The 27,500-nt window shown below is 38.1% G+C and overlaps 5 protein-coding genes and 1 long non-coding RNA gene across 11 annotated transcripts in view; 3 read left to right on the top strand and 3 right to left on the bottom strand.

The window, feature by feature from the left end:
* LOC135160818 (protein phosphatase Slingshot) overlaps positions 1–14,421 on the bottom strand; it is a 30,620-nt gene extending 16,199 nt beyond the window's left edge. For 2 of the 5 annotated variants that reach the window (XM_064117853.1, XM_064117854.1), the window contains exons 1-4: positions 14,092–14,421; positions 11,974–12,138; positions 11,324–11,379; positions 4,538–4,697 (exon numbers count right to left, since the gene is read on the bottom strand). In XM_064117853.1, the coding sequence (XP_063973923.1) occupies positions 4,538–4,697; positions 11,324–11,379; positions 11,974–12,138; positions 14,092–14,148 (438 nt within the window). In that variant the 5' untranslated portion in view covers positions 14,149–14,421. Of the gene's footprint in view, positions 1–4,537; positions 4,698–8,386; positions 9,003–11,323; positions 11,380–11,973; positions 12,139–13,986; positions 14,037–14,091 lie in introns of those variants that run through there. The other 3 variants (XM_064117856.1, XM_064117858.1, XM_064117857.1) reach the window with 3 other exon arrangements.
* A 467-nt stretch (positions 14,422–14,888) lies between these two features.
* On the top strand, positions 14,889–16,408 carry LOC135160821 (ribosome maturation protein SBDS). The gene is made up of 2 exons (XM_064117862.1): positions 14,889–15,077; positions 15,348–16,408. The coding sequence occupies exons 1-2, from the start codon at positions 14,947–14,949 to the stop codon at positions 15,973–15,975; spliced, it is 759 nt and encodes a 252-aa protein (XP_063973932.1). The 5' UTR covers positions 14,889–14,946; the 3' UTR covers positions 15,976–16,408.
* On the bottom strand, positions 16,312–17,983 carry LOC135160822 (corrinoid adenosyltransferase MMAB-like). Of its 2 annotated transcripts, none has more exons than XM_064117863.1 (3): positions 17,767–17,983; positions 17,154–17,523; positions 16,312–17,002 (listed from the first exon to the last, which is right to left on the bottom strand). In XM_064117863.1, the coding sequence occupies exons 1-3, from the start codon at positions 17,841–17,843 to the stop codon at positions 16,775–16,777; spliced, it is 675 nt and encodes a 224-aa protein (XP_063973933.1). In that variant the 5' UTR covers positions 17,844–17,983; the 3' UTR covers positions 16,312–16,774. The 2 variants fall into 2 exon arrangements, with proteins under 2 accessions (XP_063973933.1, XP_063973934.1); XM_064117864.1 differs by having other exon boundaries at positions 17,154–17,520; positions 17,767–17,982.
* A 476-nt stretch (positions 17,984–18,459) lies between these two features.
* Positions 18,460–21,423, top strand: LOC135160819 (multiple inositol polyphosphate phosphatase 1). The gene is made up of 8 exons (XM_064117860.1): positions 18,460–18,807; positions 19,189–19,496; positions 19,644–19,769; positions 19,964–20,108; positions 20,190–20,290; positions 20,466–20,575; positions 20,655–20,843; positions 21,025–21,423. Exons 1-8 carry the CDS (start codon positions 18,633–18,635, stop codon positions 21,182–21,184), a joined length of 1,314 nt encoding a protein of 437 aa, XP_063973930.1. The 5' UTR covers positions 18,460–18,632; the 3' UTR covers positions 21,185–21,423.
* Positions 21,022–24,941, bottom strand: LOC135160824 (uncharacterized). The gene is made up of 2 exons (XR_010298637.1): positions 24,793–24,941; positions 21,022–21,699 (listed from the first exon to the last, which is right to left on the bottom strand). It is a non-coding gene; the product is annotated as an uncharacterized LOC135160824 (long non-coding RNA).
* Positions 23,114–26,036, top strand: LOC135160823 (uncharacterized). Its single transcript, XM_064117865.1, has 3 exons — positions 23,114–23,446; positions 24,874–25,056; positions 25,900–26,036. The coding sequence occupies exons 1-3, from the start codon at positions 23,393–23,395 to the stop codon at positions 26,011–26,013; spliced, it is 351 nt and encodes a 116-aa protein (XP_063973935.1). The 5' UTR covers positions 23,114–23,392; the 3' UTR covers positions 26,014–26,036.
* Positions 26,037–27,500: the final 1,464 nt, after the last annotated feature.

Here is a 27,500-nt window from a genome sequence, read left to right as displayed (position 1 = left end):
GATTGAATTTACTTTCTGTACAACGATTCAATTACCATAAATTTATTCAACAATGTCACTCTCGTATTCCTCATGAATTTCCCTGTTACCCTGGTGTCCATATAATATCTAATGTCATCTATAATTATTACGTTTCAACCATTGTATAACAAAATGAAATTATTTCAAATATTATTTACGATTTCCTCATACCTCGTAAATATTAATTAGTCATGAATACTTCTAACAGTTATTCAAACGGTATTTTTCCTAGTACGCATATTGTTTTATAAATTTGGCACGTATCACATCTTTTGTCACTGACTATTTATTGCGATGGAAACCAGGAAGCTGAACAAGGGGCTTACAAATTACGCGAGATTGCCAATAAAAACGACATCAGTCTGGAAGAACAAAAAGCACAAGAGTGGAATTTAAAAAAAAAAAACATTTATCCGGTGATATCCCAGCACTACGAGCTTTTTTCATTTAGAAGGCCGTCACTCCTCCATTATCCAAAGTAATGAAATAATTTCGAGGAGTATCCCCCCATTGAAAACCATTTAAATACCATTCTATCCACTATCTCTCACAGCACCAAAACAGCAATTAGTATTTTTCCAATCTCTAGCCTCTTTAATGAAACCCATAAGCCCGACTAAAAATCATCACCATTCGGCCTGAATAAACAGGTTTCACCGCATTAATCTACAACTCCTGAATCCCCTTCCCACCCCACCCCCCCCTCACCATGTCTAAATATAAATTTCCTCTAATTGGGTTAAAATCCAGTTCATCCGAGGATTCCTCCCATCAGTAGATTCCACCTGAGATACTCCACCAGGTAGATTGCCATTTCTGCGCTTTTGAAATACCCTTTTATATATTTCTTTTTTCTCATCTCCTCAAACGCAGGTTGATCCAGGCACAAGTTTTTTTTATTGGCACAGGCCTCTCCCGAGAGCAGCGGCTTGTTGGACCGGTTGGCCTCCGTCCGTTCATTGGACCCTGATCGATGCCTCTTGCCTTTTCCTAGATACTTTACCTCACCATACCCATCATCATCATCATCCTCATCCTCTCCCTCTCCCTCACCCTCGTCTTTATCAGATTCAAATGATTTTTTTCTACTGTTTTTTTTTTCCTTGTCTTTTATACAAGACGCTTTATGCACAGGATGTGCGTAACACGCATGAAATTTATTATTAGTTCAGCCAGGCTCTTGTGATACGTTTAGATTAAATTTTATGACAATGGAAATGAGCTCCGGAGATTTCTCTTTATCCATCGCTCCACCAATCGTTTGTAAAGTATCACAAATATTGAGAGATAAATAATTTCATGGGTTTTTCATTCATTCAAATCAGATAACAATTTTTATTTTTTGTGGAAAAAGTTTCACTCGTACATCCGCATTGATGATTTCAAAAGACCGGATGGATATGACTTTATGACAGCAGTAGTTGGATTGTTGGTTAATTCTTAAAAATATGGTGTCCTATTTAAGACGATTTTACAAATCACTATTTCTACTGTTCATGCGAATTGCGGTAACCTAAAGATCAGGAGTATTCAATCAGTATTTGTTTTTATTCAATTAAAACGCATGATTCGATTGAACTGCAATTTTATTATTCAGAAGCAGTCGCGGCAGAATGCACTTATTGAACTATTGAAAGACGTAGGCGGGTGACCCCATTGAGAGACTGGAAAATAGGTTCCACATGGATAAATCATTTTTTTTTCCTCCTGCATTAATAAACGCATCCCATACATATGAGTCCATTGTTATTTATCGAGACTCATCTTTTGTCTTTTGTCTATCATTTCAATGTGAAGTAGGTGGCCTCGGATTGTGGGATTTGGATCGGGAACAAATGTTTACAAACCTAACAATTCAATTGTTTGAAATTACACAGATTATTGAATGTTGAATAAGAATATTGTCAACATTTTGATAAAATCACTTGAAAGAATAAAGAAAAACCCGAGAAACTGTTAAGGATTAATATTACAAACAACTGCAAAATTGTTCATTCCATCATGAACACTTTAATATTTAACGAATCTGTCGTTATCTCAAATAAATGAATCATTCTATCAGCCTATAGTGACTTGATTAGGGTTAAATTATTTGAACCGTAATAATACTGGAAAATAATTTCTATGTTCAAATGGTGAAATATGACTGATCAAATAATATTAAAATAGTTCCCCTGATAAAAATACTATTTAAAATAATTGATCAGAATTCTTCGAACTCGTTTCGTTGAAATAATTCGACTCCATGTATTTTAAAAAATTAAAATCCTTTACCAAAGTGGCCAATATTATTGGAAATCAGTTCCAGTAATTTGTAATGCATTAAAAATAGCCTCAACAGGTATCTAATGAACATCCCAATCCCTCAACTCCCCCGACACTGTAAAAATACTCGGAATAAAGGATTACGTTCACCGAGTGACTTTCACGTTTCTAATTTTTCATAGTCGAGGGTAGAAGAGGTTGAATCCTCAGTGGTTTTGAAAGATTGGGATGTGCACGTGTATTGAGAAAGGAATAGACGTTTGGCCTCGTTTTCCTGCGCCACCAGTGGGTTTTGCAAACCGCAGAATCCTTACAGCAAGTCGAGGAATCGATATCCGATATTCCCTGGCATTTCAAAATGTTACAGATAATCTACCTCAGCATTGGATAGAACTTATGGATATTGATACTATTCATTTATCGTTTCAAAGGTGTAAGTTCGACATTTGTTCCATACAAACGTAATAACAGTATTTCTAAGACATTTACGAACACTATTATGAATCTCCATTTTACCCCGTTGCATATCTCCATGAGTTCATTATTATTTCAGTTGATTTTCTCTAAATGTCTCGTTCAGGACCTCTCATTGTCTCTATTGATGTTTCGTGTCCATTTTACCGTTTCGACATGTAATTTCCCGTGTGCTCTATTTTAATTTAATTATCAGTCATTAATAATGATCGATGTACTGTCCAATATCAACTGTCACTCGTGTCAATGTCAAAATCACTGCACATTCAGGCGTCATTTGAATAAGTGCTTATTCGACTAAAGGTATCCCCCGATTTCAATGATATTGAACTCATTATTTAGTGAATTTATCATTGATTGATTGAAACCACAGCCGTCGAATGACTTCCGTTTCGATTTCTCTCGGCTTGAGAGCCCCCTTTTCTTAATGAGAAATCATAATTTTAATTGCGGAATTCCAGCTGATCGAGATGTCTCAGTTAATGTTCTTTAATTCGTGCTGTTGCTGTAGCACATACCATTAGAGAAAAATGTGAAATAGAAACATATGATCTGGCAGTTTCACTAAAAGGATTTTTCTCGTGAGGTTCTCCGGTGTAAATCTACTCACTTTCATTTGCCTCGTCTCGGGCGATGAGCGCAAAGGATTACGTTGCGACACTTTCACGAGGATAATTCATTGAAAATGGGAGGGGCGAAAATTAATCCGGAGGAATTGGAATTTTTGGTTGAGTGATTCATCGTATTGGGTCTATTTTTATCAAAGAATTGGGGTGACTTTACCCAAACGAATCTAGGGCAACTGGACATGCTTTTAACATTAAACCGATAATGTAATCTATAAATGTTTATTCGATTCAACTGGCACATATCAGAAGTCAATCGATAAAATCCAGTTGATTCAGCTCTCAAGCTGTCAAAAAATATCACCAAATCCCAGTGAGTTATTTTTCAATTCGCATTACCCCGTTTTACCCCTTCGATACTAATTGCATCTGATTTCGATGCAGGTGGGCTCAATTTGTTCGTTGGGACACTCTCTAGTGGAGAGAAATCCAAACGGAAATGATTCAGAAGAACCTGTGTCAATCAGTCAATCATAAATTTACTGGACCAGGCAATATTGCTCTCGAAAATTCCCATCTTTCGCGCTTTCCAAACCCGGAAACGCGCAATTACGATCTATTCACTCTTTCAATTGTCTTTTTTTTTCGTGGAGGTTGGGTAATATCTCTGGACACTCCTGGATTTCATAATAATTGTGCTACTCAGCAATTATTCCAATTACCCCGAGCTAAAATATTTGCTTTGGAAAAGAGCTTCGAGTCAGTTACAGATGTTGAAGCCGATAAAACTGATTTTGTTGATTACGTGAATGTGAAACACCTTGAGGGGCTGAATTAAGCGTAGATCTGTTCAAGAGTGATTGCTAGGTGTAGTGAATAGTCTAGTCTTGCGGAAGAAACGGACTTCAGAATGAATTAATCGCTTATAAATTCCCTACGTTGCGTGGAAACTACACGATATGCTGCGCCATATTCAGTCATTCTAATTTGTTAATTAACGTACGGGAGAATTTTTTTTTAATCCCATACATTTGCTGTCATTAAAATTACACTTTCCACGAAATTATAAAAATTTTTTTCTTAAACTAATGTTTATTAGAACAGAAAGTGGAAGAAAATGATATTGGTCTCTGGAGCGCTCACTCAACAGGTTCAATTAGACATCAATTACCGAACTTATTGAACTATCATTGAAGGGAACATTGACTCACCATTTTTAGGGTTTCCTCGGGTCGCAGCAGCCAAAACATTGACTGGAGATGCTGCTGTATATCGCATCCTGCTGCTGAGACACGACGTGATGGTCTTGCACGTTCAGTCGGGGGGAGTATCAGCGCTGCTCCTTTTCCCGCAAAGTAGCATTCGCTTAAACTGAAAAAAAAAAAGTTTTAAAGAAAAATGTATAAATATTCTGAAGAAATATTGATTGTTTCGGCACGAACGATGATATGGTACTGTCAACATCGCAACTGAGGGGAGATATCAAGATTGTTTGATCGCATCAACGTTGATTATGAACATATAGTTGAATATCACTGATGATTCAGTTTATGGATGTTGATACAAGTCACACATTTCATACGATTTCAACGCCCTCCGACTCAATTTATTTGTCAAGACCTCCTCTATCATGTTTATCCAATTCATTCCGATTAATACACTAACAAACAATTACAGCTGTTGCATTAAAAGTTCATTGGTGTCATGTAAAAATGTCTTTAAAAATGGAAGACATGAGACCCCAGTTTCATTTTTTTATTCACTCTAATCCCAGTTCATCGAGACCGGATAAGAATTCTAAACGTTCACCGACATTTTAACATCTGGACAAGTAACAGTTGACATTGAACGCGCGATTATACTTATTAATTCATGTTTATTGAACTGAAATGGAGCATGAGAGAAACTACATGTTGAAATATCAAAATGAAGACACAGAATGAATGCCGTACACCAGCAAAACGATGAGTCGGCAAAAAAATAGAATAATGAATTGAGGAAAAAAAAATTTCACGATAAAATTTAATGAATGAAATTGAAGATTCTCAACATTCATTCAATCAATCAATTCTACGTGCACAACACGAAGGCCCATTTCATGAATCGCAAAATCCTCTTGGACATTCAAGACACCGGAATGATTTATCAAGGGGTGAAATTTTAAATCGTCGGACTGAGTGTCAGGGTCTGATGCATGTTGTAAAAGGGTTAGTCGATCGATATCTTCGTCTGCTGCCCTTTTGCCAGCGTCTCTTTGTTTTCTGCACTGCTTATCCATGCCCTGTGATTACCATGAGGAAAGAGGTGGGATGGTGAGGGGGTGGCCGAGAGGGGGATGCCTCCCCCCTTCCATTGAACAACACTGCAAGGGGCCTATTGCACAATCGCATTAGTGGATCACCCGTTCGTGATAGAAGGATTTATGGAAGCGTTCAGTGTACATTGTCTATACATTGTTCACCATACGCGGAGGGTTTATTGGTATTTTTACAAGGGGATAACAAACGAGACTTTTGAACCATCAAACTTCGATATTCCGAGTTAATCCGTATGAATGAATAATCAAGGGTTCGTGCGTGAGTGACAGAATAGGGGATGGAAATGTCGATCCAGCAAAGAAATGACGTTTAATGTCTTCTTATTCCGTAACAAAATAAATAAATAAATTATCGCAAATAAACAAGAACTTGATGAACATGATGTCTCCAATACTTTTCAGAGTTTCATGAGTTTCATGAAAACAGAGGGAAATTTTTCAATAGAAAAATTGCTTTGTAAAAATAAAATTGAAGAAATGGAGAAAAAACAAGACTTTTTGCATCATGAACTTCATTTTTAATGGGAAAAAAATTCCCGAAGAAAATTGTGGTAGAAAGCCTAGACCTTGTTCCTGAAGTATTTCCACGTCTAAGAATGCAGCTGTTCGGTATTCACTTCAGCCTCTCGAAGGCAGTCTTTAAACCGTTTTCTCTCCGGGCATGATTATCAGAGAAGGGAGGAAGAGTCAGTGCAAATATTTATATATTCATCATGGGGATCAGTGGAAAAAAGCCTCCCTCGATGTAATCCCAGAATTTTGGTAAAATTTGTGAGGATGAGATGAACGAAAAGGAAGACATTCCTCTCACGTATCGTCCTAGAGTCGTTTGCCTCGGCATCAACTCGTTTGAGAAATTGTTGAACGTTGCTTGGTTACCAGGAGTCACAACATCGAAACTATCGGACGACGAGATATTGGCTAGGGAGTTCCTAGGATCGTGAAGAGGTCACTGTCCTTTGAAAAATCAATTTTCGGTGTATTCCCGAGGAAACAAAATGTCAAAATAATTATAGCATAAGTGCAGAGAGTCGGGGCTTGTGTCAGGTGTTCATTAAGGTCACGAGAGTCAAGAAATTTTTTAATCGCGAGAGAAATTGTCCGATAATTCATGATTTTAGTGAAACGAAAAATTCATAAATTGAAATAAAAAGAAGATGTGACGAAATTGAAAGGTCGTGAGACGGTTGGGAGCTCAGAACCCTTCGTCTCAAGGATCAGGGAATTGGTGGCCTCCAAAATGGCTTTCTCAAAAAATTATACTTTTATGAGATAAAAAATCGAAAGTTCAAGTTATCGATAAATTGAAACGAAAAGGTAGAAAAAAGCTTGAGTAAAATAACCAGGTACATTCTACAAGGGGAAAATCGAGCTCAAGGTCTCCACTTCATCTCTCTAATCATATTCCCCCCACCAGTATATATTCCGAACACAAAGGAAACAAGGCTACGACCTTCCGCCGGTTGCTGGGATCCACTCGTCTATTCTCACCCCTCAGGACCGTTTTTGCAGACACGTGGCCCTATACTATACATTTCACGACGAAAAAAGGGAGATAAAACGTGAGAGGAAAAGTAAAGGGGAGACGAGAATGCATTTGTGGTTGAAAAAGTGAAAAAAAAAAAATCATACAATTTGAGACTTTTCAACAAAAACGAACTGTCTATTCCCACAGTATTTTTTCTGAACTAAATGATCCAAAAGGGACTCCGACTCATTAACGGATTAATTAGATAATTAATCAACGTCAGAAACGTGAAATAACTTTAATTTTTTTAAACAAGTATTGCTCAATGGAAAAATTAATGTTCAATGTTGAGTATTAATTTTCTTTACATTAGAGCAACGGTTCAATTCATTAATTTATAAACAAGAACGCCTATTGGTCATAAATATAAACAAATGAACAATTCGCAAAAAAATAATTGTCGAATAAATGAATAATTGAATGACATATCTTCGCTGATTTTCATAGTTATTCCATTTCATTAATCCATTCTCCCGATAATAATTTCATAATTACGCAATGATCGAGATCGAGAAACGATCGCCTCAAACCTTTTGAATAATATTCAAGAGACAAACGTGAAATTGTGAGGTATAAGAAAAAACGAGGTAGTGCCGGAGGTGTAACGGAGCGTGTAAGGTCGTAGCGAAAGTAGAGTGATTTCGGAACGAAGTAACCAATAATTCCACAATGATTCATTAACTTTTTTTTTCATGTTGTGTTGAAAACACCTTGCAAAATTAATGATTTCTTTTCGTTTATTCATTTCCCGTGGTACGAAAATTGAATGAATGTCGAAATAATTTTTTCTACGAAGAAAACTTTAGACCATAGATAAACATTAAAACGTGATTAACATTGTCAAAATAATGTAATACCGCAGCATAACAAATTCCACAAAACGGAGAATAAGGGACAGATCAAAAAAAAAAATCGACAAATTTACCGCAACAGTTTCCAAGGTATCGCTCATTACAGACGCTCCTCATTAAGCACTTTGTTCCCACAAAATTAAAACGAATCTTCTTCAATTACGAAACAATTACCACATCAAAATCGATAATGATTTAAGGATGTCATGACCTCCAAAACCCGAAAGAATGTTCTCACGTAATCATTACAGCATTAATTAATTAAGCGTCCCGAATGAGGCAATCGCTCAATAATTCCCACAAAAAAGCTTTCGCAACTCGTGAAAAAATTATCAAAAAACCGGATATATTGGATATAACAAACCTGATATATTGTGCATAACCGTGTCTTGGATCCTCCAGGAGGAATCCGGGATTCCTCATTTCAATATTTTGAAAAACCATTAATACTCTCAAGTCAACAAGTCACAAATCACTGTCTCATCATCACACCAGTAGCAGCCAATGCCAAACGTATAAATCTCCACCGAATCAATAAAGATTATTTCCCCACGTGGTTGAATAGACACTAGAACATGGCGTCACATCATCGTAACTCGCTAAATTCTCGGAGCCAATCATATTGGATCATATCGAAGCGAATTTGAAATAAAATTTTGGCCAACCGCCCAATGATTAGCATCGACTGGCAGCTGACACATCAACAATGACAGGCATTGAGCTCTCTATTTTAAAAATAAAGCCGATGTCTATAAAAATAGGAAAACAGGGGAAATTGCGATACAGTGGAAAAAAAAAATTTCTTCAGACTTTCTAAACCAGTCCTTCCAGAATATAATTAGCCGGCAGATTTTTCAATTTATCTGATGAATTGTTTTACTCGATTGTTGGGTGACGTTTAATTGTCTTTCGATGATGATAATGAAAAACGAAATAGAAACGCGTCCGATCACTACGACAGCAGTGTGACGACTGGTGGGGACATGGGAGAGACGGTTCTAACCGGGTGTTGTTTGAGAATCGGTTGAGAGGTGGGAGAAGCCGACCAGCCGGTCTGCGTCGGACAGGAATTCCCCTCGATGTAACAAAACCATGACTGATTGTGAGGTGATTCTGTAGCCAGTGGATGATGTCGGATTTTTCTGATTTTTGCCATTCACACAGGGGGGGAAATGGCAATCAGTGGTCCTCAGACATGACCGACTAGCCCCAAAAATCGGTTGAATTAATGTTTCTATATGAAGCTGATGGATTCAACCATAGATTCGATATAAATTGATATAAATATTTTCTTAAATTGGTACGAAAAAGCGATTAAAAAACCGAAAAAAACTGAGGGCATCTGACTAAACCAAAAATTTTTGTGAATTTCCAATACAAAATTCAAACTAATTCGTCTGAAATTCAGACAAATTGTCGTTTAGTCAGAATGTTTGTTTCTCTGTCTGAAAAATGTTTACAAAAACTGTTGAAAATTTAGATATTTATTATTATTACGTGACATCATTTTAGCAGCAACTAAAATAAAAAAATGTTTCACTGAAAAATTAAAGCTGAACGCATCGACTCGAACGAACGTGTACACATCAAACACCGAAGAAAAATCGTGAATGAGGAAGCTAATTGTTCCCCATTTAGCATTAAAAAAAAAGAGCAGATGTTTAGCCAAACTCTGTTTAGATAATTTGATTTAAAGAGATTTAGGTGATGGGATCACACGAGTTCGTTGGCTCCTCTGGCTCCTTCATGTGCTGGCTTATTTTAGAATCATCCCGAGAGCTACTGTTTTTGCATGCTGACCTTTTCTCTGTTGCACTAACATCCAAGGGGTGAAGGGGGGTACTAATAAACCCAGCAACCTTTTATGAACGTCAGACGCGTGTTTAATTCAATCATCAAACGAGTCTCAAGAGCATAACAATTAAACCGAGCTTAAGAACACCCAGGATGATAGACGATTACGAGCATCCAAGAACACTCTTTTATCCGGACAATTATTGTACATAATTCATTATAAATAATAATAGGAATTATTACCCATAAATATGAAAATAACCGGTACTTTTATTCATAAGGTGTTTCCCATTTATTCAATTACTGAACTTCTCCTCAACATTTCCTCTAGAAAATCTTGATATGTTGTTATAAAAAATAATTTATCTCTCTTCGTACGGAAGAAATTAATTTTTTTTAGCCAGAGTCGTGATGTGCCCGTGAACTTTCCAATGAAATGCTAGTAATTAATTTTTTTATGGAATTATATTTTTTTTTATGAAAAATAAAGGGTATGAATAGTGAATACAATAGACTCTCGCCATACGATAATATAAATCCGCATTACAGTAGCACCGGTGCACATTTCGTAGACGAATAATCGCCCCTGATATCTCATTTGCCTGGAGGGGCTTCAGAGCTTGGACAAAAGCGAAAGTAGCAATGGTCAATTACACGCTCGTTACTGTGGTCACAATTGTCAGTCACAATTTTTATTTTTCAACATTTTCTTCTTTTTTTCATCATTTTATTTGTGAGCAACAACGACCGCAGAATTTTCTCTCAATTTTTCTGCGGTCGAGAGACTTGAAGTGACAATCGTTCCTATTCTATTAATTCTTTTATATTCGAGAGGTCGGAGACATATTCATGAGCGTGACTGATAAAAATGTTGAATAATATTCCAGCGGAAAAAGTTACAAAGCACGTGGATATCTCTTAAGAAATTCACGAATCTATTAATTATTCAACATGGAGAGTAAAAATGTTTGGGAACCTGTCCGATACTCTTCCTATTTTTTTTATTCTACTCTGAATCTTTATTTTCGTACTTCAAGACTGAAAGCTCGTTGTTTAACTTCCTGGCTGTCATCATAATGAACTCTCAGTTACAAATGACCTGATACGGAATTAATTTATCGATAAAAATCGGTAAATCATTCAAGAAAACCTCTTCGAAACGATTGATCAAAATTTTTTAAAGGAAATCTCCATTAATCAAAGTATATTTCCCACTGAGATCGATTCCCTCAGAAGTCAGCCACGAAAAAACATCCTCAAAGTAGTAAATACAATAACCAAACTCTCCAATATAAAAAGCAACATTTCACCTACACTCAAATATTGAAATAAAGTAAAATCTCTTTTCCATTTCATTCACATGAAACAGTCTCCAGCAAACGATGTTTTTGCCCCAATTATGAATATTCAAATTGCATGCAGACTCAACTTTCACGTCGAGCCTCGAGACCCTAGAGATCACAAACAACAACATGTAAAAACATATTTCTCTCAAGTGCTCACTTACCTCTTGCAGCCACGCGTTGCATCCTCCTCGTCGGCCGGTGCTCCTGCGCCCGAGTCCTGGAACAAAAGTAATCAGAATTAATTCTCTTCTCTTTTTCCCTATGATTGTTTCTGTTTGAATTTAATGATTGAGCAAAAGGAGGTCAAGCCCTCGACTCGGGTGGCTGAAAGTTTCGAGCTAAGAATACACTGATTGCACTAAATTCAAAAATTGATGCTGACCTGATTTATTCAAGGAAGGAGTGCAAATATAAATCATGCCTGTTATCACAATTGATTCGTCAAATTTCGAAAATTGTTAACTCAATATTATTATCCCGGTAATAGATTTTCATGGCTACATATCCCAAATTATCTCGCTGTTGAGTAGATTTACAAAAAATTGTCATAAACGACTTTGTCTAGACTATACAATTTTCACCAAAAAATCATTTATTACTTTTTCCCCTAGAGGGAAAGATATTTTAGGTAAAAATTACACCCTCAGGGGGTGAAACGAGGGACGAAGATTGGTTTTACCATAAAAATTAGCCTGACAGTTTCACTCGACAATTACCCCTGAAAATACCAACAGTCTGGGCCTAAACACACCCACCCCAACCCCCACAATCCACCTCAGTACCATGTTATGCATGAAAAAGCACTCCTTACACTGTAATCCCCACATTCCAATCGAATGCTGCTGGATCTCTGTGTGCACTTGGACTTGACTTTTTCAATGTTCTTGTCCTCGCACGTGGACCGCAGGATGCTCGACCACGGTGAGGGTGGCTGTGGAGCGTCAGGTGGAGGTACAACACAAAGTAATACACCTTTCTGCCGGAGTAATATCATGACGCGTGATTATTCACTCCAACTTCATTTCCATTTCATTTAATTTCTCTCTTAAAGATATTTTCCCCTAGTTACCGAAGGAAAAATTCTGCTGTTTCATGCACCCATTGCACTTATCCGCTGAATCGAGGGGTGTTTTCTCTCGCGCATTGATTAATTTATGTCAGGCTGTTTTGCCAATTTAATTAGCTCAAAACGACCGATACTTTTTCCTGTCGTCATTAATCTGGTGAGATGCTGGGGGAAAAAAAACGAGATTTTCTGGTTCTTGAAACGAATCCGGATAAACTTGAGTGGCAGCTCAAGGGCATGTGGAGCCAGGAGTGCTAAACCGTACGGGTAGAACGCACTCACCCGACTGATTTAGGTATCTGCTGTGTATGCGAATAATTTAACGTCTCGACGGGCTTCCCTGGTACACCGCTAGGGGATTCAATTGTAGGATAATTGTCTTGGAAAATTTTAACCCTTCAATTTCGTTCGTCAATTCAATCTCTGGAATAGCCTCCAATTGTGGAGTCTCGATTATGGAAAGAAAAATTAGGAGCTCCGAAAAAAAAGTGGGTTGACATTTCCAAATAATTGAAATATTTTCCCAATCAAATATTTCACGATAATAATCGAAAACAATTACTTCAAATTAGAGGGCGATTACTACGCTGTAACAGTAATTATGAATGTAAAAATAAAATCAAACAGACAACTATTGGAGAAAGAATTTGTTAATTATTTTTTGCTATCGAATAATCAATAAATAAATTTAATGTAAAAATAGTTGTCCTCGGAGGGAAAACTTGGAGATAAAAATAAACTTGAAGCATTAAACTAAAAAATGAACATTGATAGAAAATGTCGTTTTTCAGAATCTGAGAATTTATGATTGTAAAAATGTTGAAAACATTGTATCCTATAACCCGCAGAAATTGGCAGACACATGTATTTCACAGGATTGCGTAAACTTCAATGTTTTTGTCAGAAATTCAAAACTATCCAGAAGTGAATTTATGCACTATTCTATTTTTGTATTCATATTTAATCAAATAAAAAAAATGGTAAAAATCCATTTCAATTCTTGGCCTGAGGTAAGTGCATCGTTTTAATGGAACAGACCTTCGATTAAATTTTGTCTCCACGCTTTTAATACATTCACGCACAGTAAGAGAGTAAAAATCCCCTATTTCTGCACATGCAATTGTGAAGTCGCCAGAGGATCCAATATTAGAATTCACACGCCTCGGATATGCGTTCCAGGAAATTCGTGTGAATTTCGACACTAGGAAAATTCCGGATGTTTCTGGTAGTCCATGAATTTGTTATTTTACTACGACAAGACGAAATAAAAATTTTATTGCAAAAATCAGGAGCTATGCAAGGTATTTTAGAAATTTCAAACATTAGATAAGGGATTATCTCTTTTTAAATCCTCTCACTCACTGAAACCGTCGAAATTCGTCCAAAAATCAAAATACACCCTGGAAAATCGCGGATAAATAAATTCCCAATAAATTCGCGGATGCGTAGCGAATACCTTACGACCCACCAATATTTTTCCTCCACCCACGACCCCCAAAGAACAGCTGTCACCGAAATCCCTCATCCCCTGGGGCCCAACTAAACCCTAGAGCTTCCAACGAACCCCAAAGAACTTCAAAAATGTATTACCTATTTTTTCTCAAAAACTAAAATATCTTCAATTTCCCACCCTCACAATTACTCCAATTTTCAGGCTTTCCTCCCCCTCCCTCCCCCCGCCCCTAAAGCCCGGAAAAATTCTGAAAAACTTCAATAATCCCTTGCAAAAGCCCTCAACTCCCCATTAAAAAACCTCACCTCTTCCACCCTAATCATTGAAAACAACTTCCACCTAAATTCCTCCCTTCTTCCCAAAAACCCATTCTACCCCGTACTCCCGAAAAACCTCCAAAAAGGACTCACCGAGCTCTGGGGTGAGCTTGAAACACTGGGCGATCGCTGCACCGTCACCAATGCCATTATCCCATCCACCTTTAACCGTTAAAAAAAAAGTGAACAAATCACTCCCCCAAAACACTGATCCCACTCACGCCTCGCGTCAACGGCACATCTGTTATCTCCGCAAAACGCGTCACGATGGGATACGAATAATTCGTCCAGTCTTCTCGTTCATTGTTAATTTTATTTTTTTCTCTGTTTGTTAAAACGTCACTGAGCGGGGAAATAACAACACACACACGGCATCCGCACGGTTTTATTCACACACCGCCATGTTCGATGCCCAAATTCGGAGGGAATGACGACAGGTGGCGAATAACGCGCTTGCGTGACTATTTCTAGGGATTTCCCAGGGGATTTTTCGGAGGGAACATTCAATTAACTAGGGAAACGGCTATAAGATTCAAACCCACTTCATTATTAGCTGAATATTCGCGGAAAATGGCCAAATTCAACAGAGATGGCAGAACTCTCATTGTAACTTTCTTTAAAACAAATCAAGATCTGCAAAAAAGATTTTGTAAAAAAATTTTATGCAAAAATTCATTGGAAATATGTCCAATAATCGAAATCCATTTGGAAGATTTCCCAACTGCATTTTACCTATTAGCAATCATTAACGATTAATTGATATTCTTTATTCGTTCTAAGAAATGTTAACATTTCTAATATTTCTAAATATGAACAATTGCATAGCAACGAAGAAACTATAGCGAATGAGAAAGAAACTGTATCGATTTTTTTCTTGTTCAGTTGGTTTTGATTGGATGGAAATGAAAAATTAGGTTATGTTTACTTTGGTCTTCTAGAAAATTGGAAATGTCGAAAATATTTACTCCGATCAATCAGATCAGGCTCACTAATGTGGCTGTCGTGAGGATGAAAAAGCAGGGGAAGAGGTTCGAGATAGCCTGCTACAGGAACAAGGTCGTATCCTGGAGGACTAAATTGTGAGTTGATTGTTGCAGCCCTTGTTGCAATACTAACCTCCAAGGTCGATAGGAGTATTATATTTTAATACGAACAATGATCATTTGCTACAGGAAACGAATTTATTTGCGAAAACGAGATATTCTGGACATGAGATCCATTTCCAATAGAATATCGATAGTAATTTCCTTTCCTTCTTCAGCTAAAAGCTTCTTGTATATTTTTATCGTTCGTTCTCGAGACAATAAAACGAAATAATGCGAAAAAAATTCCCTCCCTTCCATCCCCAGGGAAAAAGACATTGATGAAGTACTCCAGACCCACACAGTCTTCACCAACGTCTCCAAGGGTCAAGTAGCAAAGAAGGAGGACCTCCAGGAGGCCTTTGGCACAGACAATCAGACAGAAATCTGCAAGGAGATCCTCTCCAAAGGGGAGCTCCAGGTCTCCGACAAGGAGAGACACTCCGCTCTGAACTCAATGTTCAAAGACATAGCAACAACAGTAGCTGACAAATGTGTGAATCCAGAATCCAAAAGGCCATATCCAGTATCCATGATAGAAAAAGCAATGAGGGACGTTCACTTCTCGGTGAAGCCCAACAGGAATGCCAAGCAGCAAGCCCTAGAGGTGATACCCCAGCTGAAGTCTGTAATGCCCTTGGAGAGGGCGCAGATGAGGTTAAGAGTGGTGCTAAGTGGCAAGGAAGCCAGGAAACTGAGGGAGAAGACCGTGAAGATGGCCAGTAAAGTCGAGACCGAGAACTGGGACGGGGGAACGCTCAATCTGACGTGCCTGATAGATCCGGGAAACTACAGGGAGATCGACGAGCTGATCAGGAGTGAGACGAGAGGGAGTGGGATTGTAGAGCTCGTGGATCTTAAGGAGGTGACGGAGGGGGAGGAACTGTTGGAGTGATTTTAGGGAGTTCTAGACCGCGATTGAAATTGGAACTAAACGATTGTGTTAATATGGATTATTGATATTGATAAATTTCAGTAATTGCTTTGTTTAAACTTGAAAAAAATTATTTTTAGCAAATATCTATTTACATCAGAGAAGTATTTATTTCGCCAATGTCTCAGGTCTCCACTAGAGTCATTGCTAAACCGAAACTGACCTGGCTGGGTATAAAAATATTATTTTCTGGCGTGATACCTTTAACTGAAGACTCATTTCCTGTAACCTTCGGTAGACAAATAGTATTTTTGGTCCCCTTGTGTCAATTATGAAAAAAGGGGAGATAGAACACTGTTTTATATTTAAATATTTAATTACCCATAAGTCGATCAGCTTTCACATAAAAATTATAATATATACAGTAGGAGTTACATCCTAAAATGAGTAATTATTCAGTGTATAAGGTTTCTATTATTCTTCTAAACTGTTTCTATACAACACTGATTCGATCACGTTAATTGTTTTGTCATTCCATGAACAACCAAAATTAACAATCATAATTAATCACTGAATTCTTGATTTCATCATCCGAATAACATAGCAATACGAAAAATTACAATTTTCAATGTGACAAAGGTCTCACGGCATAGATAAAAATTAATATGTTCATTGTGCAACTTTCGAATAGTTCGTGGGCAATATCTAAATTGAAATGTCTGTGTCTACGACGTCAGGGCTTTTTTCCCGCAATGAAAACTTTATCGTATTCATTCGCTTCTAGTTTTAGTCTCATTATTACAACTATTTGGCTTATCATTTATTTCTCCTCGGGAATTTCTGCGCGAGGGATGTATATATTTTCCGTACGTTGATCGTACTTCGCAGCTATTCTCGATACAGTTAAAAGAAAATCAGCTAATCTGTTTAAATAATTTTTTGCTTCACTATCAACGGCACCGTCCTGCACTAGCTTTTCCACTGAGCGTTCAGCTCGTCGACATATTGCTCGGGCTACGTGTAATGATGCACTGGCCTTTCCACCTCCCTGAAAAAAGAGATGTTTTGAATACTTTATGTCGTGAAAATAATCGAAAATAAAATTCAATTGAGAAGGAGCAAAATAGGATGATTCAACATAATTTAGCCTGAGGCTCTCACGAACATCTGTGACTCCACGAGTAATAAACCTTACTCACAGGAATAATGTAGTCCTCTGGCGGTGGCAAGTGATTCGCATACTCAGTGATCCACTCCTCCAGATCTTTCGTGTGTTTATCCTCGAATAAATTGCTCCTCTGATCCCTGGACCTCGATATCGCATGATTCAAGTCAAATAATATCATCTGCACTCTCTTCAACTTATCCACGTAGGGATGCTCCACACTGCTGTCACAGGCGAACTCTCGTGCCAGGCCAATGTAGCAGGATAACTCGTCCGTCGCCCCGAGGGCATTCAAAATCAAATCGTCATTCGGTTTAGCCTCTCTGGACGACGGACCCGAGGGCCCTGATGTGTCTTGGTATTTTGAGAGGCATGAAAGGGCTACGTTTGAAGCGTTGCTGCTGCTCGAAAAATTAATCAATAGGATGATTTCACTAATCAATTAATTAACTAAATTATTGTCTACCCAAATTGAGTTATAAAAAGTAATTATTCCTTCTGAATCAAAAATTAACTTATTTAAAACAAATCAGGTGATTTCAGTGGTCAGGAGAGTTCTTCTGAGAAGTGATTAAATCCTAAAATTCTACCTGAGAAACATTTTTTTAAATTTAAGAGTATTGAGAGGTTAGAAATGCCAGCAATACCTTTGCCTGAGCACTGGCTGAAGCCCTGACTTGTAGACATACGTGGAGGACCTCCACACATGCCTGGCAAGTTCCATAATCCCGAAATCACTAGTGAACAATTGTACACTGATTTTGAATCAATTGTTACGCATTTATTAATGACTCCTTTGAGGATTTAACATGCCGGTACTTTTGCGTCGGACGCACTCTGTATTATCCACTGAGGTAGAACTCAGCCCTTCCTAATTTTTGAATCTCAGAATTTTCAGTAATTAAATTTTATCATTCAGTTTACCTAATTATTCATTCCTTACAATAGTACCATGCAATTATTCGTCGATAATTTTTATTCTCTACACCTTCATAAACTATAAAAAAAGGATGGGAGTACCAATTTTACAACATTCTGAAGGCAAATACGTAATACTTGACAGGAATGACCTCATCTTAGCCAATCAATTCCTTCTTGTTTATACTGACCAGTTTTATAATTCTCAGAATTTTCCTATTCCTGGTTTCCAAACCTTCATTATCTATCGTTAAAAATAGGAAATGAATGGACAAATGAATTATTCATTTAACAATTATGAAAATAAAGACCTTGACCATACAACAACAGGAATGATGCATCGCCTCCTCTTCAGGTAATCATGATCCCCTTCTTATCAAGACTCGCTTGTCAAATGTTGTGATAGAACAGATGGGCTGCCAAGTTAACTGAGCAAGCAGCCATCACCACGTGTACAAAATTATCCTGTCGAAATGCTTGACGTCTATACCTCTCATCAATCCAACACTTGATTATGTTCTCAAGGACGTCGCTCTCCTCGGCTGTCCAAGACTTCGAGAGAATTCAGTTGTAATTCAGCTCTTGACTCTAAACCATGTTCAGAAGCTGTTACTCCATTCTTCTAATTTTTTTAACCGGTGTGCTATCACACGATAGCCTAACCAAGTGGCAATGTACTCCACTCAGTGATGATTTCAAGTGCAGATTGTCATCGACGACACCCTACCGATACATTGCAAATTATGATGACTCGGAAATAAAATTTAAAGGTGAGAAAATTAATACTCTCGGTATTAGTCGACGGAAAATTTATCCGTTAATTGTTATTTTTATGATGTACCATAATGATGACAGGTGGTTACCACGAGCGTAAATGAGATTGGCAGAAAAATATAAACATTCTTTCTCTCATTAGCTCTGGGTCAGTGAACAATAACTTAAGCGGATGATTACCTGGTTTATCCAGATCATATTATAATTTTTTCTGAATTATATCCGTACAAATTACGTATTAATTTATTAACGTGACATTAATCCTTACAGAAGACCAAATATATGAGGAGTTCACCTCCCAGGAGCTCTCTACCAATGCACAATAAATTAAATGTTACTGTGACCACCTTCTATTTATTAATTATTCTGTTATCCAGATTGTAAAGCCAAAAAAATCTGGCTGATGATACGCCATGGGACGAGAAACCCAGGGAACTCGGTGATCAAGTCTCTGGGTGAACTGGTGAGAATCAAGGAGGGCGTGATAAAACAATGTGATTCCGGGAATTGTGGGCTGACAAAGAAACAATTGAAGAGACTGCGAGACTGGAAAACTGATCTCAAGGATGGAGACGAAATGAGATTAACTGAGGAAGGTGAAAATGAGATGATTGGACTGGGGGAGAGATTTCAGGAGAGGTTTCCTGAGTTGATGCCTGAGAAGTATGACAATAAAACGTTCAAGGTTAGCTGCAGATTAATCATTCTAAATATTTAGAACAGTCTCGTTGAATCCCCGGAATGATTGAATAGTGGAATGAGTCCTAAAATTGATATTTCAATTATTTTTGTAATTTAATATATTGATTATTGGGGAGGATATTTTTTGCAGTTTAAATTCACTCAGAAGCAGAGAACGGAGGAGAGCGCCAAATGCTTTACCATTGGATTATTCGGTAAGAAGGGAAGTGAAAATGTCTGGTATCCACCGTCGGAAGAGAAGGATCCTATATTGAGAGTATGTATCGCAATCTCTTCGAAAAATCAATACTAATGATTACCGTCTACAACATTGTCGCGAATGAATATTATGTCATAATGATGTAAATGTTACGTCGTCAAACATAATTGGAAGAGCCGATAGAAAAACTGTGGCCAATTAATAAATGAATTGTTAATGGCTCCTCATATTGAACTAAATAATTTTTTCAGTTTTACAAAGCGTGTGACCGATGGCAGCGAACCGTAAAAAAGAGTCTCAAACCCTACGAAGAGCTGAAGAAATTCAAAGAATCAGATATTGCCCTGAAGATGGTGGAGAGAATCTCTAATCGTCTAGGAACTAACGTCTCCTTTGGTAATAAATATCACTATTCGTTGAATGCGTCGATTAGCGTAATTCAATTAGTCTATCGTTGATAACTGCTGATTTCTCTAGATAACGCTCGAGTGATGAAGGATATGTGTGCCTTCGAGACCGCCTGGAGCGAGAAAAATAAATCTCCCTGGTGTGATTTATTAACGAAAGAGGAATTCAAAGTAAATTATCTTTCCAACCCAAAAAAATTCATCACCTCCCCAATCACTTATTTACAGTCGTCATTAATTAACTCAGTGATTTATTCCTCAATTTCTTCATTAATTTCTTCACTGCTTGATTGATTAAACAAAATTGAATGATTCATTTTATATCTAATTTGCACCTTCCCTTCAGATAATAGAATTCTCTCAAGATTTAAAGTATTACTGGATCGACGGTTATGGATTTTCCCTCAGCCGTAAACAGGCTTGCACGGCATTCAAGGATATGTTCGAATTTATGGCGTAAGCATCACTATTCAATCCTCTTCCGCACGATCCAGAATAATCTTCTATTAAATTCACATTTACCTCCATGATGTAGGCGTGATGATAGTCTAATGACAAATGCCTACTTCACCCACTCCGGAACAGTATTGAAGATCCTTGCGCTTCTTGGTGTAGCCCAGGATGACAAACCGCTGAGGCATGATCAATTTCCCGCTGATGATAGATTATGGAAGACCTCCTCCATCGATGCCTTTGCCACAAATATAGCATTTGTTTTATTCAAGTAAATAAATATTTTAAATTATTAATATCGCACTATTAGACTGATAGATTAATGAAGTAATAGACGACGGAGAAAAAATGTAATTAAAAATCATTATTGCTATTCTAATGAGACAAACACTTCATCTGCATTGAGAACTGTCATTACTCATTTTTCAATGTTTAAATATTGATGATTGCAGCTGCAAATCAACTGGGAAAGGTATTCTAGTGATGCATCAAGAACGAATAATCAATCTCCCTGGGTGTCCCGAGAATGTTCCCTGTCCATTAACAACGATGAAAGATAAATATCCGGATAACGATGACGAATGTCCGTTTGAAGAGATGTGCAAAATTTAAATTTTAAAAATAAAAAATTGATAGTTCTTTGTTGTGAATCTCAACAACTGGAGAGATAATTATCATTCAGAAAAGTAAATTTGATTTTCGTCTGCTTCATTAAAAATGAATCGACGATTTACTTAACATAATTGAACTTCGCGTGTACACATATCCTATAGTTGGATGATTTGATTACTCTAAAATGAATGCTCAATTAAATATTTTAAATAGAGAAATAAAGAGTACATAAAAACTGAGTTATGTATATTTTTTATTCCAAAAAATGAGGCAATGAGAACAATGAAATAGTTCCCTAGAGAATATATTATACGATGTCATGTAGCAGTCGTAATATGATCGCCAAAAATACCGATCCTTATCCTAAATTAAGTGAATCCATCAGAACTCCCCCACATTCCATCGACGTAAATATCTCCTCATCTGCTGCTGTCACACGGAAACGTGTGACGTTCCCACGATCTTCCAATTCAGTGATGGAAGATGTAATTGAATAGAAAATAATCAACCAAATTCTGAAACAGAACGGACGAGGGGCAAAAATAAAGCTAATAATAGTGAAAGGTGAATAAATACAGAAGTTCGTGTGTGAAAAACTGCCGACACCACAAACGGAATTTTCCAGTAATTCGTTCACTTTTAAGAAATTCCCTAAAATGAACGGATGACGATATAAAACTGATAAATATTTTTTTAATAAATTTGATTCCACGAGGTGGTGATCAACAGACTGCAATGATAGTCGGCCATTTCGTGTTACCATTTCCCATGTGTTACATCATATTAAATTATCTCTTGAAGTATCTCATCCCGGATTTCTCTGAAAATATTCAACGCCAATTGAAACTCCCGAATTGTTGAATTATTAATTGGCCCTCGATTGAATCGCCACTGGGATTTCAACCCCGGCAATGTCAGGAATGTGGGTAATAGCCGCAAATCGACCTCAAGGATTCACCTATATATAATACCCCAGGCCATCTGTTATTTCACAAATAGAAACCGGAACACCCGATGCGACCGGAAATGAAAGTTCTCTTAATCCGCAACTGCAACAATAATAAATACCCCAACGGGTACTGACTATAAAGAACAGTTCTATTCTTCCTTATCCCTGAGAGACTAAATCTCCTGAATGTGAATTACAAACTATCGATTTTACAAGGAGACAACATAAAAAATCCCATTTGAATGCTGCACTCTTTCGGATAAAAGAAATCTCCTTTGCATATCTTATTTTTTTTCATCATCGGAAATCACATTCGAGGATCTGTATCCATTTGTATTAAGGGTGACGGGGAAATATACATATATATACGTGGACTTATCACAGTGCATCTTGTGAATTGACAATGGCTTTTTGGAGGATTCAAATTTTTTTTTCTCATGACGTCCGATAAAACACTCGCTATCTGACCCACTCGTATTTTTCCTGTTTTTACCGTTTATCCATTCCAACTCTGACAATATTATCGATTTTATCATAGAGATGCGATTTTTTTGCAGAGAAAATTAAAGTAACGACGAATTTATTCTATTTCTCCTCCTTATTCACCTTAATTTCGAAGGATTACGCCCTTTCCTCGCTTATTGACCCGCATTCCAACTCTCCTGGAGTCTTGAAACTTCTTTCGCCAGCTGAAATTGCAATTTTGTTTCCGCTCCGTCTCCCCCTTCTCTTTCTTTATTCAGGGAAAAGTGTAATAATTAACAATTTATTTTCCTACATTTTTCCAACATCAAGACTATTTTTCATCAACTCCACCAGTCACAAATCACCTGGAGGTCACCACGTGTTTCTCCCCCCGAATACCGTTTATTATTTCAAACTCAACGATCTCGCAGACCATAAATTCACGGATGTTGCATCTCCCCTGACTCACATATGCGTTTCCAAAGGCGTTGGATATTCAGTATCGCGCAAAAAACCCCCCGCGAATGATCGAAGAAAATCGATAGCGCCAAGTAGAGCATCTGCGAAAAAACTAAATGAGAAGTTGAGGAAAAAAAATAGGAAATAAAGACAATCGAAGGGTCTCAAAGAATCTGTCGTGGTGCGTGCGAAAGATCCATCAATCTGACGCGAGTGGCATTGACGGTGGTTTGATTCACGAGGGCGTAAGTTGGGGAGAAAAGGGTGAGGGAGAACAGAAGGGCCTGTTATTGAGATTTTTGTGATTTGGATTGATTGCCCAATGTGGAGGCATCATGCCAGTGTCGGTTAATGCCTCGAGGGATACATTGCAGCCGCTAACACCTTCAGTAAGTGGCCACAGTGGGGTAAAACCGAAGTGGGGGTGCGTCAAACGATTCTCAGTAAAATGAGGGTCAAATCCCTAGGAGTTGACCCTCGAATTCGTTCCGCCTATTCTAGTTCAAATGTCCAGTGACGGAACGATCTTTGAAGTGGAGAAATTGTGAGGGCCAAAGGGCTAGATGTCGACGTAATTAATTTCCGGAACAAACCATCTCCACAACGATAAATATTCCGTAAAAATTATGGAACTCTCAGTTCGCTCACCGATTACAGAATCGACCGGGGAATTTTACGGAGCAGTATCGAAATTTTTCGCAGTCGATTCAGCGAAAAATTTCGGTACTTTCAGGAAAAATTTCGTGGAAATTTCGTAAAATTCCGGACAACCGTATTTGACTCCAGAATTACGGAAGATGCGCAATTTTTCCTTGAATTTCTCTCCGTGTAAATATTACGGCGCGAAAAACCTTTTGATTAACAAATCATCACCCCTAATGACGTCTGACATGTTTCCCCACGCACTGTAACCACCGACTGATCACAATCCTGAAATGTATGTTAATCTACTAGAAATTTATTCCACCCCACCCCGGTCCTATCTCTCGTCCAAAAGCATTCCCCCGATTTTGTGGTTTGTGAAGGCATTTCACGTACCACCCCATTTAATTAATCCACTAGCTACCCCCGCTGCTGAATTTGTACGTTGATTATCCATTATTATATGATAAATCAGTTCGTTTTGAACATTCCGCCGGCCTACGCCTCTCAAGGTATTCGATCATTATCCCCGGATTGCATCATTTATTCATCAATTATCCTGCGGTGATTGTCAAACGGGTTCATTAAAGGCATGGGAAATTGTCCTTTGAGTCTGTTATCGTGAAAAGGAACCACTTTACGTGAGACACTGCGGGGAGAGTCATTTACACCTCCAGTCTATTAGCATAAATAATTCACCCCCCAATATGGGTGTAAATACTAAACGGAAATATATTTTAGGTGAAAATTAGACCTCCAGGGGATGAAACGAGGATGGAAGATTAGTTTTACCCCAAAAATTACCCCCAAGTCTAATTTTTCCAACGAACCTCCCCTAAAAAGTGTTTGATGATCGTTTCGTCCGGCGTTTCGCCCTTTGGAGGTCCAAATTCTATCAAAAATTTCTTTCTGTATTGAATTTCATTCATCCCTCTTCTTCATGCACAATTGCATCGCGTGGAGCTAGTGCCATTGGAGGGTCTTGACCGTCACCCGGAAAAAAAAGTATAGAGACATTGAGGGTCACATCCCTGGGAGTTTACCCTTGAGATAAAAAATCCATCACGTTGTGCAATTCCCATCAGTTACTCACCTCGCTCGTCCTCTTGTGCATGCGGCTATATAAAATCCTCGACACAAGGGTAAAGCTCTTCAAATATCTTCCGCATTGCAGGAGGAGCGACGACGTACGGGTCGCTACCTCGCCGGTGGTGCGGCCCTCGCTGTCACGTTGCTCGTGATCCACCACGTGCTGCTGAAAGGTGCCTCAGCAGCTGCGGGCATATGCATCCCCGCCATCTTCATGATGTGTTACATACTCTGGGTGGTCTACACAGTCCGCAGGGACAGGGCGAAGGTCAATATCACACCCAATAATTAATTCCCCACATAATTAATTTTAATTAATTCTTTCAATAGTTGTGTGTCCAATGCCCTGAACTAATTTAATTTTTTGGCTTCTCCAGGGGCCGCTTTGCCATTTTCTGCAGAAGTTCTTTCCTCTCTCATTTATCGAGTTCTCATATAGCTTTTGAGTCGCAGCCCTTTATTTTCCCACACACACACACACACACGTATACGATTTCATCCCACGAACGGAAAGTGGGAAAAACAAGTTTCATGACACAGATAAAACTTCACTGGTTTTACGACGCAATTAACGTCTGTTTAACTCTGGCGAGCCAATCGCGTAAAACAGCGGGCGTAAATCATCACCCTGGCGTATAACCAGAGTCGGTTGATAACCCGTAACAACATTACTAGGTTCATGTTCTTCAGCGTGTTGAACTTTACGTATGGCTCGTATTGCACCGGAAATTGCGCCTGATGTAGAGGGTATCCGAGTAGAGTAGTTTCAAGAGTAACTAGTTTTTTGCGAATCAATTTGATGAATATCCTGGCCAATCCCCAGTTTCCCCAATTACCTTCTGCGGTTAATTTGCCCTGTACTGAATTTTTTCTCTGTTTCACACGTGTTTTTTTCAATTATTCATTTTTCAATAAATAAATCTGTCAAACTTGATGGCGAATATGCCACCCAATGAATTGAGTCTATTAAAACCGCGTGAAATGTCTGATTAGATTTAAAGTTCAGAGATTGAATTGGGAAAAGCAAAAATCGATAATTTACATTACTTTGTCAGTCCTTGAAATGATAGTTTAAAAATAAAAACAATGATTTTATTGGTTTGTCAAATAGGCTCGTCGTTTGGCGTCAGCGATGCGTCTGACGGAAGTGATTAGCGTGGCATCCCCTCGCCCACAGTCCAGAGTTTTGCCGTCGGAAGAAGACCGACGAACAACGACGTCCTAACGAAGAGTGATAGTGACATGAATGGACTTGATAAAGCTCATCACATTGCGTAACTTATTAATTAATGACAAACAATGGAGCAACGAATATTCAATACCCTCAATCCCCAACTGAACATCGGCCCTGAATTTTATTTTGTACAAAAGAAAAATCAACGAAATGAAACAGTTTTAATGAACAAAAGTCTCGAGTATTTCGTCTCTTCTTCTTGATAAGCACCGAAAATCCCCAAATGGCCGCAGCAGAATGGAGCAATTTAGGTGAGAAAGACTTCCAAATACTTGGCCTTGATCCGTGGCTTAAAGCCCTCGGTGATGAGGCACTAGTGGGTCGCAATACAGCGAACGAGGGATATTCAAGAGTGTTAGATTCTCTGTTCATCCTTCAAAGTACTGTATACGAGAGTCTGCAAGGACGGATTAGGCAGGTGGGATGATGTAGTGCCTCCTCAAAGGATACCACCAACTCCAGTCTCCCATTTTCCCTAAACTGTCTCTCACATTTTTCCAAGAATAAAATTCCTGAATTCCCATCAGATCCAGAATGTCATCAGATGCAAATGATAATATCTCAAGATTAAAATTATTTTATGAAGAGTCAAGACGCCAAAATGATCATAAATTCATGCTTTAATCAACGATCTTCTTAAAGTCTCCCCCACATCTCAACGATGTCATTGTCATCCGTGACCGAATGACTGAGAATATCTCCAGCTCGACTATTCCCACATTAACTCCAGAACTCCTCGAACTTTGCGAAGCACCCGCTTTACTGCACTCTTCGAGTATCTCCCAGTAATCATATCCCACAATTCCACAATAACGACACCACTGCATTGTCGTCCTTAAATATCAGAGGTTAAATATTCCGTTTATCTCTTTGCCGGAGCACTTCCACAGACAGGTGTGACGCGATAAATATTTATGACGCTAGATTTATCTTCACTACTGCGCTTTACTGTAAATACACCACTTGAACATTCGCGTTTGAGAATTTTCAATGAACATGAAAACGCAGGGATACGATAAAGTATTTCTACTCCGACAAAACAATAGTAAAAAATACTAAAATTACAGTCACAAGGGCGTACCTTGCGCCCTTCTACGCTCCTTTTATTAATTCAAAAAAGGAAAATACGAAGATAGAAAAATTATGAAATGCCACATAACAACAACGTAACATAAGTCTGGATAACTTCGAAAATGAAAATATTCTTGAGAATCGTCTCAACATGAAGACGACAGCCTCGAGACACGTGAAATCCATTTTCCTTTAACTAGTATCAGAATGTCGGAGAATTCATATTAAACAACTAAAGCTGGTTATATCCTTCTCAATGCATACATTCAACCCCTCGTAGCAGTTAATTGGTTGGCTATACCCCGAGGCCTGGCCCCGGGCACGTGAACTGAGGGATATATTTTGTCTCAGAGAACGGTAGAACTGAACAAAGAATATATTCTGGTGGAAAACCGACGCTTCGTACA

This window comes from Diachasmimorpha longicaudata, chromosome 3 (genome assembly GCF_034640455.1).
Source record: "Diachasmimorpha longicaudata isolate KC_UGA_2023 chromosome 3, iyDiaLong2, whole genome shotgun sequence".
In the NCBI taxonomy this organism is placed as follows: domain Eukaryota; kingdom Metazoa; phylum Arthropoda; class Insecta; order Hymenoptera; family Braconidae; genus Diachasmimorpha; species Diachasmimorpha longicaudata.
Note: the sequence above shows the minus strand (reverse complement) of the source record. Positions and strands in the feature narration are given on the sequence as shown.